General features: G+C 39.1%; 1 protein-coding gene across 5 annotated transcripts in view; it reads right to left on the bottom strand.

Annotated features, from left to right (window-relative positions):
• LNPEP (leucyl and cystinyl aminopeptidase) overlaps positions 1-15,077 on the bottom strand; it is a 105,409-nt gene that overhangs the window by 22,800 nt on the left and 67,532 nt on the right. For all 5 annotated transcript variants that reach the window (XM_012178991.5, XM_042250787.2, XM_060416037.1 and 2 more), the window contains 3 exons: positions 9,912-10,043; positions 7,412-7,572; positions 5,721-5,809 (listed from right to left, as the gene is read on the bottom strand). In XM_012178991.5, coding sequence (XP_012034381.3) covers positions 5,721-5,809; positions 7,412-7,572; positions 9,912-10,043 — 382 coding nt within the window. The remainder of the gene's footprint in view (positions 1-5,720; positions 5,810-7,411; positions 7,573-9,911; positions 10,044-15,077) is intronic.

Below are 15,077 nucleotides of genomic sequence, written 5' to 3'. Positions count from 1 at the left end.
AATGTATTCCCTCTCGGCCTTTTGTCTTCGGGCATGTTAACGGCCTAAGAAAGGACACACGAAGCCATTTTAAAAAGTCAAAGATAATTCAAAGATAGCAAAATAAACATTAGGGAAGGACGGATGTCTCATTAGGCACAAATAAGAAATAATTGAGTTAAAATAATATAAAGCTGCTAATATACTTTGTGAACCCCTACCATTATATTTTAATGCCGACAGTAGAAATTTATATGGAATGACTTCAATTAATGCACGATTAATAAGAAGCTAAAAAATGCAACCTTAAAAATATTACTACAAAAGTTGACTGCAACCTTTAAAATTACTAACCAGGAAACATCCTTTAAAGTTGGCAATGAAGATGTGAATTTTTTTTTTAATTTTTTAATTTTTATTATGTTTTTAGAAGATGTGAATTTAAAACAACAGTTAAGGGTATGCTTCTAAGCATCTTAAGGTTTTAATATTTATTAGACTATAAACCCCATGAGCATTACTTTGCTTACTGCTCATCTCTCAGTACCTAGAACAATGTTCCTAGCAGGTACTCAAGAGATAATTGGTGCATTAATGAATGAATGAACAAAACGATTATGTTACGGTAAGTGGTTTCAAACAAATCTAAATAAGGTTTGCAGCTTGATGATGTAAATTTTCTTCCCCACTTTCAAGTGGGGAATACAGTTTTTAACTCAAAAGAGAAAAGGGGCGTAGAGATAAGAAAAATCATCTAAACTCAAACAATAAAAGCATCATAGGTATATCTCCTACCAAGATTTTTCCTATACACATTTTAACTGAATTAATATTTAATATACTGGATCTATGTACGTTATTTTATACATTATATTATGCTTCTTTTTGACATATCAGATTCCATTTCCTGCCATTTTCCCTCTGCCTTCATATGCAGGATTCAAAATCTTAAGGATATTTTATTTTGGGACATACCCCAGTTTAACCCATCTTCTATTTGGAAATACTTAGGCTGTTTTAAAATTTTTACTATCATAATAATTATATATGAGGGGTTTTACACATAAAACGCTTTGGAAACACATTTAAACCTTTTAGTACCTGAAATCTAGGACTGATCAACTTGAAAAGCATGAATTATTTAAATTTATCAGATTTTCTTAATACCTAAGTCACTCTAATTCTGAGACTGTCAAAGATTTTTAAGATGTAAAGATTTATGTTCTGATCACGTCTTAACATGACATATCAGATAATCAGTCTTTTTCATTAAAAACATTTTATACTAATTTGTTTTATTGCTGATATAGCAACAGATGGAATAGATTAGTCACATTAATTGGGTTTATTCCTTTTCTAAAGCAGGACACAGTTCTAAGGAATATTTGCATTGGTAAGAGTAGCTGCTTCAAGTGGATATATTTTTAACAAACCTATGACTAATGAAATTAACTTTATCAGTAGCTAATGCAAAAATATCAACACTCTCTAGGTCACCAAACAATTTCCTACAAGGCTTTTATCAAGAAAGGACCTTGGGAAAAAGAACTGAACAGCTTCAAATCTCCCTTTCCCAAAACAGGAGGCAAGGAATGATAAGCATGGCAATTTTCCCATTGGATGGAAATAGGAAAATATTGAAATACAGAGTCTCTTGGATGATAAGCAACTCGCTATCTTGTAAACCTAGCCAAGCCCAGATGGCAGAGAGCAGGAACACAGCTGACAGTGTACTTGAAATTATTACTGTCATTTTGATGACAGAATATGAAGCGGCGCAGCCAACAGCATAGAGAGGAGAGTTATCATTAAAGAATCAACATATTAGTCTCTTTCAGGTCTTCTGAATGATTCCCAATAGAGGACCTTAAAACCACAGGTATCAAAAAAAAAATCAGCTTTGCACACAAGGGAGGTAACTACATCTTGTAGCTCAAATGTGGATGAAGCTACTCTCATATGTTTTTAATTTATTATAATCATTAACAGATTAACAGTTCAATTTTCACAGTCCATTGAGTAGTAAAAAAAAAAAAAAAAAAAAGAGTAACTGATGTTAAATGGCAGAAGCCCAGATTAAGTAATCTAATAGTGATTAAAAAAAAACACTTGTCAATGAGTTATGAAAATCAACTACTGTTTTATAAAGAAACATTAAAGCACAGAAACAAAAAAATATGTTTTTACTACAAAGCTGCAAAATTCCCTCTATGGCTTGCTCCAGAGAGCTAGCACGATACACACAGTTGAACTACATCCCCTCCTGTTCAAAACCATTCCTTTTTCTCCCACACCCCTTTTTCTTCCCCTTTGTTTCATCAGGGGGAAAAGGCACGTGATAAATACCCAATCCTATCTACATGCCCTTCCTCCCTTTTTTCAACTGCCTTTCAATTCGGTGCCATGTCCTTTAGTTTCAGAAAAACGTTTATGGCGCAGTGATGTCCTTCTAGAAACATGAATGTGCCAAGAGTTAATATAAAAATTTATAGAAATTTAATATAAAAATGTCCTCTAGTGAAACAGGTTAGGTTTGAAAATAAAATGGAAGAGAGAGAGGTCAGGGTTGGGGAGAGCAAGGAAGAGAAGCAACAAGGAGACCCTTTGGTGTAATTTCCTCAATAGGTAGTTTAGAAAAACAGTCCCGTTTCAGCCCTTCTGATGCACAAAAACTATTAACCGTTCAAAATCCGTGGACGTGGGAGAAAAGTGACCAAGATATTGACCACATATAACTTCTACGTCTTACTGAACTAAGGGACTAACCCAGAAACCCTGGCACTAGAACTCATGGAAATAGACTACGGATTTAACAAACCACCAAGTTAACACACTGTACCAATGTCATGACGGCATAAAATAAGCCTCTGTTATTCACCGTCTGTGCTACATTTCTTTCGAGAAAAGAGAAGACTAAAATTCAGTGAAACTGAAATTGGCTCTTCACAGGAGCATCAGGAACCAAGAAGACTCAGCTGTTCTCAGGGTCAAACACCATTTTGAAGGACAGACATTTGCGGTGTGGACTTTCAAAACCTGAACTGCCAGGAATTAAAACTGCAGCAGCAGTAAGGTAAATAGCACGGCTGAGCAGAGGAAGTGGCAGACCCTGCTTTGTCATATATTGCCTCAGTTCCCCCTCTAGATTAAACCAGCCACATTATAGTGCATGTCACAAATTCTCCTTTACTAAGAATATTTTCAAATGAAGAGAAACAGAAGTTGCCATTTCACCAAGCTTTGAATGCTCTGCTCCTAGAGCTTTTTACAGTGACATCTGAAATTGAGTCACTCCATTATAAACTAAAATGTATTTATTCAATACGTTTTTATGTGCCTACGGGGTGCCAGGACTGCAAAAGTGACTTGTGGAACTAAGATCTCCACTTTCAATGGGGGGATACATCTCCTGTGGGCAAAGATATAAGTAAGCGGCTCAGTCGTAAAGAATCTGCCTGCCAATGCAGGAGACTAGAGTCCATCCCTGAGTCAGGAAGATCCCCTGAAGAAGGAAATGGCAACCCATTCCAGTATTCTTGCCTCGGAAACCCCATGGACAGAAGAGCCTGGCGGCCTATAGTCCCTGGGGTCGAGGAACAGTCAGACATGACTTAGCAACTAAACAACCAGAGTATATTAAAAGCAGAAAGTATCATTAAAACATATAAGGGAGGCATCTAACCTGTCTTGGGATGAGAGAGTGCCCCTTAGAACAAGCAGTGGATGAGCTGAGATCTGAAGAGTGAATAGGAATTAAACCAGGGAGTCAAGAGGCAAGTGTTCTTCCAGGACAGAAAACAGCCATGTGCAAAGGCCCAGAGACAAGAGGCAGCACAGCGTGCTTGAGCTGCTGAAACAATTTTTGTGCAGTGGAAGGAGAGAGTGCTTAGAAGAAAAGGTCACAGCAGGAAAATATGGGCATGACTTTGGGGTGTGACTCTCAGAAACAGTTTAAAAAGTTGACTTATGAACTGAGCCAAAAGAGTAAAAGGCTAATAAAAGCAGATTTCTTATTGTCTGGTTCTTTCTGATACCACCAAAAACTTAAATACTATGGAGAGGTCTGCAAAATTTCTGTACTGGTCCCTTTCAAAAATACAAGATGGGATTGTTTGTTCTCTCTTAGGTCAGAGACTCCTTGCAAGGCCCACTGAAAGTATGAGGTTTTGTTTTTAATCAGAGAAGGCAGCAATTTCTTGCACCTCCAGCTATGCTGTGTTAATCAAAGATATGATAATATCATCTATTGTACTTAATGTTTTAAATAATCACTGTAACACTCCAGTTAGACCGCAATGCAACTGGTATGCTCATATAGTTCAACTGGCCTTATAAGTTATTACCACACAAAATAAGGGCAACTTGGAATATGCATTAAACCACAGAAGGTAACACAGTCATCATTTTTGAGACGCGGTCTTATGAAAAAGTTCATATAATGGGAAAGCATTTAAAAACTCAGATTTTATTGAGGCATTTTTAAAATAGATAAAAGTGGTAAATCAAGTATCCAACAGTAATTAAAGATTAAGTCAATTAGTGAAAGTTAAGATTATTAATGCAAAAATCACATGTACACAGCATCAACCCAAGTCAAAAACTACTTTTAAAAAATTACTAGAAAGATAGACATCAGAGCAGTTATAAGAGAGTAATAAAATGTTTTCCATCTCCTGGATTTTACGTAATGTGGATATGTTATGCTTTAAAATTATTTTTTTCATTAGTAACATTCATAATGATAACCAACACTTCTATAGCACGTAACATGTGCCAGGCATTATTCTAGGTGCTTCATATAAATGAACTAAATCCTAGCATGAACTAAATCATAACACTATAACTTTAGTACAATTACTCTCTCCATTCTATAGCTTAGGGAAAGAGACTCGGAGACTCACCTAAAATTATATGATTGGGCCAAGCAATGTGGCTCCAAAGTCATATCATCACTAAGCTATACTTCCCTCCCAATGATAGAGGGCTGAACACCAGATCCAAATTCAAACAAGAAATTTTCCCTTTCCATGAATCTCAAGTATCACTAATGAGTCCTGCAAAATGCAACAGCCTCATGTTTTCAGGATGTAAATTAAGACACTACATGGCGTGGCACTTGGTGGTATTTAACAGATGGTCAGAAACTACATTTCAGTTTCTTCTTATAGACCCCTTGTGAGTCTGCAGATACAATCTGTACATTTTATCACCCTCCACAATCATACTTTCTAGTGCTATTTTCTCATTATCAAAAAATGCATACTATGTCTACAGGACATCTTGCAGTAACTATTTACTACAATTCTGCATCATGAATCAACCTTTGTCATGCCTAAGAATCATCTAGGGTGCTTATAAAAAAGTAGTGGGCCCAGCCCAACCCATGGAGAGTGGACAGCAGAGTATCCTTTGGAAACTCATCTTCTACTTGTTACTTTGTAACATAAAATGGTTATCTTGAATACAAAAACACAGGCATTTGCTATTTTCTAGGGCAACTGCTAGCATCTTCAAGGCAGTTTTTCATACCTTATTTTGCATGCTTAAGAAAGACCAGCTTTATGTATGACATTGCGTACAGAATCAATTTCCCTTTACTCACACTTTCTGTAGGTGTCTCATAGAACTAGCTCATAGAGCTGTGCACATTGGAAAGTGTCATCTCCTTTCTGCTGCCTGGTTAAGATTTTTAGAAAATATGCTGTTTCTAATTCATCAGAAAAGTGTTAAAAGAGTCAAACCTGATTTCTTGTCCAGTAAAGATACTGATCGATGCTTGGAGTAATTTTTTCCATCAGTGACGTAGGATAGTGGAATATGCCACAGAGAGCTGTAATAAAAAGGAAACACTGGAAGATTATTAATTCTTTCCAATAGTTCAGTCAGTTACACATACTTTGTTGAGTGGTTTCTCTTTTGGCAGGAAGGTGAGATTTTTCAAGTTATTTCGAGAAAGGTATAGCCTTGTTAGGTTTTCTAAGAACTTATGATTACAAAGCATTTAAAAACACTCTAACCTGAGGGAGCAAAAGAGATTTGTTGCTGCTATTGAGTCACTAGGCTGTGTCTGACTCTGTGACCCCATGGACGGCAGCACAGCAGGCTTCCCTGTCCTTCACTGTCTCCTGGAGTCTGCTCATGTCCATTGAGTTAGTGATGCTATCTAACCATCTCATCTTCTGTTGCCCCCTACTCCTTTTGCTTTCAGTCTTTCCCAGCATCAGGGTCTTTTCCAATGAGTTGGCTCTTTGCATTAGATGGCCAAAGTATTGGAGCTTCGGCTTCAGTATTAGTCCTTCCAATGAATATTCAGGACTGATTTCCTTTAGGATGGACTGGTTGGATCTCTTTGCTGTCCAAGGGACTCTTAAGAGTCTTTTCTAACACCACAGTTCAAAAGCATCGATTTTTTTTGGTGCTCAGCCTTCTTTATGGTTCAACTCTCACATCTGTACATGACTACTGGAAAACCAAAGCTTTGAGTATATGGACCTTGGTCAGCAAAGTAAATGTGTTTGCTTTTTAATATGCTTGGGGTCGCACAAAGTCGGACACGACTGAAGCGACTTAGCAGCAGCAGCAACAGCAGCATTGTCATAGCTTAAGGAGCAAGTGCTTTTTTTTTTTTTAATTTCATGGCTGTAGTCCCCATCCACAGTGATTTTGGAGCCCAAGAAAATAAAATCTGTTACTGCTTCCATGTTTTCCCCATCTATTTGCCATGAAGTGATGGGAGCAGATGCCATGATCTTAATTTTTTAAATGTTGAATTTTAAGCCAGCTTTTTCACTCTCCTCTTTCACCTTTATCAAGAGGCTCTTTAGTTCCTCTCCAATTTCTGCCATTAGAATGGTGTCATCTGCATATATAAAGTTGTTGATATTTCCTAATATCCTAATGATATTAGGACTCATTTAGCCTGGCATTTCAGGCAACGTATTCTGCATATAAGTTAAATAAACAAGGTGACAATATACAGCATTGTTGTACTCCTTTCCCAATTTTGAACCAGTCAGTTTTTCCATGTAAGGTTCTAACTGTTGCTTCTTGACCTGCATACAGGTTTCTCAGAAGACAGGAAAGGTGGTCTGGTATTCTATTCTCTTAAGAAGTTTCACAGTTGGTTGTGATTCACACAGTCAAAGGCTTCCATGTAGTCAGTGAAGCAGAAGTAGATGTTCTGGAATTTCCTTTTCTTCTCTATGATCCAACGAATATTGAAATTTTGTCTCTGGTTCTTCTGCGTTTTCGAAACGCAGTGCGTACATCTGGAAGTTCTCGGTTCGTGCACTGCTGAAGCCTCGCTTGAAGGATTGTGAGCACCACCTTACTAGCATGTGAAGCGAACGCAGCTGTACAGCAGTTTGCACATTCTTTGGCACTGCCCTTTTTTGGGATTAAAGAGATAACAGGAGAGACAGTGGGTTCTCACCTTGCATCTGAAGGCTGAATTTCAGGCTTCACATTTAAAGAGAATCTTTCCTGTTGTACCAGAATTTGCTTTCCTTTTCTCTGGACAGTCACTAAAGGAAATCCTTTCTGCAGGGTCCAGGTTCTCATCATTTTCTTTACATCTAGTGTTTTGTTTGTGGACTAGAGAAAGAAGAATAGATTATTTTTCTCAGAGATAAAGAGTCTAAAAAGTTTATAGTATCTTTCTCTCTTTCTCTACCACAATGCACCAATGCTAAGTTGCATTTACATTTCTACTCTAAGTAAATGAGAAATTGCTAAAAAGAAAGTAACCTGGACTAGAAATAAGTGAAAACTAAAGAGAGTGAGAGGCAGCATCTGTTGAAAAAGGCAACACAGATGCTATAAACCAATTCCAGGCACATTAAAATCCCTGAGAAGGGATAAGCACTCTTTTAGGTCCCAATACTACTGTTTAGAAGGTTTTCCTAAGGATACATAGGCGAGAAATCAGAAATACTACTTTTATTCCTGTTAGTCCGCTAGATCCAGAGTTCTCTTTATTCCCCAGACCCTCTGCTTTTACAAAATGGTGTGACAGTGAAAGTTGCTCAGTCATGTCCGACTCTTTGCAACCTCATGGACTGTACAGTTGATGGAATTCTCCAGGCCAGAATGCTGCAGTGGGTAGCTGTTCCCTTCTCCAGCGGAATCTTCCCAACCCAGGGATCGAACCCAGGTCTCCTGCATTGCAGGCAGATTCTTTACCATCTGAGCCACCAGGGAAGCCCATTGCAAATGGTAAAGCTGATCTTTTTAAGAGCTCATCCTGTGGGAGGGCCTTAGAATGGGAGCGGCAGCCGCTGCAGAGGAGTGAAATATAAACAGGTTGGCTGCCCAGACTTTAGGTCTCTCCAGAAAACAGTGGTGAACATTTTTCCTAGACACATAGTCCTTTCCCCACAAAATACATGAATTGATCTATAAAATCTAGAATCCAGTGTCAGAGGCTCACAGGCCCTCTAAAGCTTACTGTCCCTAAGACATCTGGCATCAATGATTAAGAAGCAATTTTTGAAGCAGGTGAGTTAAATTTATGATTCAAATTATTTTCCTAGATTACATATGGATTTGAATTGCAAGCAATTCAAATCATCAAGTACTTAAAATGGTACAATCATTTGGTCATATCACACCACTATGACTGGCCTTACCTCAGTAGACTTACACCTACGTATTTAAAGCCAAAAAGGATGGAGCAAATCTTTCTAAATGCACTGTGATACTACTAACCTTACATGTTCAATGGCTCTGATCTATTTCTTTCTGGACAAGGGGTTAGGAAGAAAACAAAACTGACCCAAAGCACGGCACTTCTGGGTCTTTGAAACAGAACTGAAATGAAGAGGCCAGTGCATAATTTGATGCTGATGCTGAAACATGTGAGGATAATATTAGGGGCTAGGTCAGGACAGGAAAGCACCATGATGCAAAAGCTGAAGTCAGTGAGGAAGGCAGAAATATATTCTAACTGGCAGGAGATAATACATTGAGTACAGAGTAAATAATGTGGCTTTCAGTTGAAATGCTACTACATGATAAGAAAAACGATCATTTAGAAGCAACTCTTAGGTGATAAGGACGGATCCTTCTTCTCAAAGAGAACTGAGACAGTAGGGAAGATACATCTTCTGGGAAAAGGGCTAACAACTAGAAGGTACCAAATCTCAGATAAAGCAAGGAAGCAGAGAGAGCATACAGAAAAGCTTCAGAGCAAGGGTTCTTCACCCAGAATCCAGAAAACTGAAACTCTGTGCGACATCTTGCATCTCTGTGGATTTTGGGGGGAACATGTCTATAACTTACATCAAATGTTCAGATATGTCTGTGATCTTCCAAAACATGAAAAACCATTGATCTAGATGAGGGTAACAAATTCAAAGGCTTATAAAGTCTACGTAGTCAGCATGTGTGCATGTGAGCAAGCTGAGTTCAGGCACTGTTACAAAGCGTAACTTCTAACCAATGACACTACTTGTTAGAATCTGTAGGCACAACCAAATCCAAGCAGCAAAATGATCCGAGGGCAGAGCTCAGCTATGGTCGCCAGACTGTGCCATGTCATCTGTAACACTTTAGTGGTGTATGGCCACCAAAGACAGGAGGAGTCGCAAGGCAAAGTACAGAGCCAAAAATTCATGAATGGAAGGTAGAAAAATGGCAAAAACGTTAGAAAAGAGAACTTTCCTACAAGGTAGGAATAGAGATTTAGCTATAGACTAAAGGTGCTTATATAAGGCCTCATGCCTTTTTTTTTTTTTTTGGCAATTAAGCCTAGTACTTTCCGTTTCATGACTTTTAATTCTGTGCTTTTATCCATAAACATTTGTACACTAAGTTCCATTCCTTTCTCTTAAAAACTGTCCTTGGTGCCATAGCTTATTTACATACCTGACAAAATAATACAAGAACCCCTCTCTTCTTACTTCAAGAGCTAAATAAATATCCAGGTCACTTACCTCATTAAAACTATCCCACAGGTCATCACTGTGAGTGGATGTATAGCTATGATTATGCAGGTAAAGGATAATGGCATGTTGAAATATATCTTCACTAAGGTAAGTTTTCAGCATCAACAGTAGGGAAGCTCCCTATTCCAAAAAATTAAAAAAAAGAAAAAAGAAAAGTGAAAAATGGAGGAAAATAATAGAATACAGTAAGACTATCGAAATAAGAACCTAAAATTCAAAATACAATCATTCTAAGCGAACACTTTACTAACCCAGTTATAATTTGCTGTTATTTTGTTTCATGTAGCCAGTTGTGGACTATGGCCAAATTGTCTTAAAAATTATTTTAAAGAATTTTAGAAAGAATTAATTCTTTAAAAATTATTTTAAAGAAGTTGAAAAATAAAAATGCCTATGTGCACTAATTCTTCTGTGGGCCATTTTGTGCAGTCTATCGATTACTCAATGTTTCAGTGTTATGTTGAAAAGTTAAGTGTTTATACATATATTTTTAACTTTAAAACTTGCCGAATTTTCTGTGGCATCCCCACCCCTACCCCCTGTGCTTGAAGTCCCAGCTGACTTCATGGGCACACTGCTGAACCCTCAAAAGTCTCTTTGCTAGAAAGTACATTAATTTCCAGTTTTAAGGTGTCAAGCTTCTGAAGTATCTAAGATCTCTCTTCTTCTTGCAGAGTCACTTCAAATATGTTTGGAACATATGAGTGTGTATTTAGGTAGTTGCTGCTGCTAAGTTGCTTCAGTTGTGTCCGACTCTGTGCGACCTCATAGATGGCAGCCTACCAGGCTCTCCTGTCCCTGGGATTCTCCAGGCAAGAACACTGGAGTGGGTTGCCATTTCCTTCTCCAATGCATGAAGGTGAAGAGAGAAAGTGAAGTTGCTCAGTCGTGTCTGACTCTTAGCGACCCCATGGACTGTAGCCTACCAGGCTCCTCCGTCCATGGGATTTTCCAGGCAAGAGTACTGGAGTGGGGTGCCATTGTAAGCACACACTAATAATTCAGAGTCAGACGTGGAACTATTAAGGTCACACCATATTATGATGCATGTCAACATCCCCAGTTTTAAAGCAGCAACCACCTCCTCCACATTCAAAGGCAATTTATATCACACCTCCTGCATCTGCTATAGAGATGTATTTATTTCCTCTTCTAGACTGTAAGCTAATTTAGGGAAAAACTGAAGCTAGGAGCTCAACTCCTATGACTAAAATAATGCCTACTACATGGAAGGCACTCAAATGCAAAAAAATTCTGAATGACTGAATTTCTGATAAAAAATGTAGCAATGTTAAGTCATCAAGATTACAAGATACAGATAACTGAACTTAATACTTATTACTCTCTTGTTTTTGTATCACACTTCAGTGGTACTTGTTCTATAAATTTAAATAGTCACTGTTGTTCCCAATAGTCCCCCTCTCTTCTGCGTCACTAACTTTTCCTCTCTACTATAACACTGCAACACTCCATTTGGAAAAAAAAAACAAAACAAAACCACCCAGCAGTTCTTATTTTAAACAGAAGATGTGCTTCCCTTCCTTAACCTCACGCCTCCTCCAGTTATCACCATATTTCTTGTTTCTCCTTTGGGAAGCCAGTTCTTCAAAAGAGCTGTCTGCATTTGCCGTGCTCATTTGTTCTGTTTCCATTCCCTCTTGAGCCATCTTCCAACCATCATCACCCACTGGCAGTGGTCTTATGAAGGCCACTGGTGAGCCTTACGGTGTCAAACCAATGTCAATTCTCAGGCTCACCCACGAGTAGCATCTGATATGACCGATCACTCCCTCCTCCGTGAAAGTCATCCTGCTCTCGGCTTTGGCACGTCACTCCTGATTCCTCCCCTGTGCACTGGGCATCCCTCTCTCTCTTTTGCTGCATCTTCCTTATCTTCTCAAGGACTAACTTTTAGTGTCCCTGGCATTTAATCTTCAGACTTCTTTTCTTCTCTAAAGTCACTTTCTTGTTGATCTTCTCAACCACAGGGGTTTTACATGACCCCCAAATTTATGTATCTAACCAGACTTTGCTTCAATTCCAGACTCCTATCCAATTACATGCCTACTATTGCCACTTATGCACCTGAAATTTACTCAAAAATTGACCTTTTTTTCCCTTCTTATCCTAAATATACTCTTCCAATAATCTTCTCATTTCAACAAATAAAAATTCCATTTTTCCAGCTGTTCAGGCAAAAATTTTGAAGTCATCCTTGACTCGTCTCTTAACTCGACATCTAGTCCACTAGCAAATTCTACTGGACTAAACTTCCCAATATATTTCAAAACCAAACACGGCTTATTACGTTCACTACTATCACCTTTGTCCAGGCCACCATTTCCTTGCTGCTGGTCTATTACAACAACCTCCTAACTAGTCACCTTGATTCCACGTGATGTTGAAGGCTGACTTATTCCAAAAATAAATAAATCAATCGTACTGTGGTACTTCCCTCTTCAGATGGCTTTCATTCCACTGTGCGTAAAATCAAGGTCCTTATCAAATCTAATGAGTTGATCTACAATGATCTGGCCCCTTATAATCCTTCTCACTCCCTCTGCTACTTTCCCTTGCATCTATTCCTCTCCAGACACCCTGGCTCCTTGCTGGTGCTTAAACACGCCAACCAATCTTCATCTAAAGTGGTGTGGGTCCCCAAAACAAGTCCAGATATGGTAGAAGGGCTCACAGGACCAGGACTGAGTATACAGTCATATCCACCACCATGATTGATATTGCTGGGAAAGGACATGAAGCTAAATCAGCTAAGGGAAAAGTCTCATGGGGTGAACAAGTACAAGCTTCCAAAAGTCCTCTGCAGGATGCCTTTAATTCTCCAAGCGACCAGTTGTGACAACACTTATGAAACCCTGGCTGTTGGGGGAGTTCCTTGGAGACTCAGTACCCATGATTTTTACTGGGGGCTAGTCATGCAAGTATCTTCCGCTGCTGCTGCTAAGTCGCTTCAGTCGTGTCTGACTCTGTGCAACCCCATAGACGGCAGCCCACCAGGTTCCCCTGTCTCTGGGATTCACCAGGCAAGAACACTGGAGTGGATTGGCATTTCCTTCTCCAATGTATGAAAGTGAAAAGTGAAACTGAAGTTGCTCAGTTGTGTCCGACTCTTCGCGACCCCATGGACTGCAGCCCACCAGGCTCCTCCGTCCATGCGGTTTTCCAGGCAAGAGCACTGGAGTGGGGTGCCATCCCCTTCTGCCCAGCAAGGACCAAAATTCCAGACTCCCAGAAGGAAAGCAGATATTTACCCTAAACTACACTGTTCGCACAAACAGTGATGGCACAGTGAGTCATTCTTATCAGGGAATGGTGAGAACTCTCCCCAAATCCAGTTTGCCAGAAATTAGCCAAGGTCAAGCCTCACAATAATGCCTTTCTAAGGACAGCAGTCTCAGGCCTACTACGCTAACTGATGTCTGCACACAAGCCCTGTGCACTGGTTATACCCTCTGGCTGGAACATTTCCCCCCTGGAAGTCCACATGGCTCGTTCCCCCACATCCTCCAAATGTTATTCAAATATCACCTTATCAGTGGTCTTCCCTAGCCATCTTATACAGAGCAGCCTTTCCCTTGTCATTCTCATTTTCCTTACTGTGCTTCATTTTCATATTCACACTAACCACCAAACACAGTATCTTTCATTCATTTGTATTATGCATGTCCCTATCTCCGACCCCTGAAATGGAAGCTCCATGGTACAAGCGACATAGTCTGCCTTCTTTCCTGATCTATTCTTGGTACCTAGGAAAACACCAGGTACGTGGTTGGTACTTGTATAATTTGATAAACGACTGAATTATCACAAGGCAACATGCATCAAAATTAGGCTTAAAGATTATGAAGATCAAACACCCTATGTCTGCCACATGCATGACTTACTGTCAAACACTGACACTTCTTCTCATACACAATTATCCAGTGAACTATTATCCAGTGTAAATTATCCAGTGAACTATTTCTCTCAGTTCTGCGGATGGGACATTTGCCAGAGTCCCAATTCTGAAATAAGTACTTACCATACGGACAGGCATAATGTATGTTATGGAAGCAACATGTTCAGAAGACACTGAATTCTAGGTTTGGAGGGTGGGGGTCAGACAAAGAAAGAGCTCTATAACGAGAGATCCTGAAATAACTGTTCTGTGTAAGAAAAGAACTGCCAAGTTGTAAAATTTTCTTTATTGGTAGCTCCAGTATGGGCTTTAAAAATCACAACCCATAACAGTAGCTCTAATTGGAATATACTTCATATAGCTAACTGTACTCCTGATTTCCTCATTTAATAACAGTCCTACCATTCTCCCTGCCAGTCAGGCTTGAACCTGGAAAACATTTCTGCCTCCTTCACCTGCTTTGACCTATCACTAAATCCTATAAGCATTTCCCTCTGCCCAGGGGTTTTTTCACACCCATCCGTTTCCTTCCACTCTCACTACCGCTCCTAATTTTAAACTTTTACCATTTCATGCTTTGACTTCAGCAGCAATTTCCTGATTTTAGGTCTCTCTCCATTTAAATCTGTTTTGTAAACTAAAGCAAGTTAATTTTCCTAGTCACTTGAATCTCAAAGCCATTCCTCTATTTAAAAATCTTTTAAAGCTTCCCACTGATTATAGAAAAAGTCCAGATTCCTGATGGCATTCAGGACCTTCTACAACTGAGCTCAGACGTACCTTTCTCATCTTTCCCTACCCCACATGTGGCTTCCACTGCAAGCATTTACCCCCTAAACAAAAATTCCCTGCCCATTAGTATTACTGACTCTTTTTTTGCAGACCTCATCAAGCCATTCTAGCCCTATTCTATTGTTCCCATTGCTCTTTACCTATATGTTTTTCCTATTATTTAGTTTCCATGTTCTTCTAAGAAATTTCTCTCCATGATCCCAGGGAAAAATACTCTGTACCGTTCCCTTAGCACACATTCTTTCTTACTGCTTCACAAGTACTCCCTACCTAAACTCCGCATTTCTTGATGACATGAACTGTAACCCATATGCTTTGTATATCTTTGTCTTTGTTCAGGATGGGAATTCAATTTATTGATCTTAATCTGGTAGCCAGACTAAGGAGGCAAGTAAGCTATAACATTCAGCCCTCCTTCCCTACACAAATGTGATATCCCCCTCCCC

Source organism: Ovis aries, chromosome 5 (assembly GCF_016772045.2).
Source record: "Ovis aries strain OAR_USU_Benz2616 breed Rambouillet chromosome 5, ARS-UI_Ramb_v3.0, whole genome shotgun sequence".
Classification (NCBI taxonomy): Eukaryota; Metazoa; Chordata; class Mammalia; order Artiodactyla; family Bovidae; genus Ovis; species Ovis aries.
The sequence above is the reverse complement of the archived record's forward strand: the minus strand, read 5'-3'. Positions and strand labels throughout refer to the sequence as shown.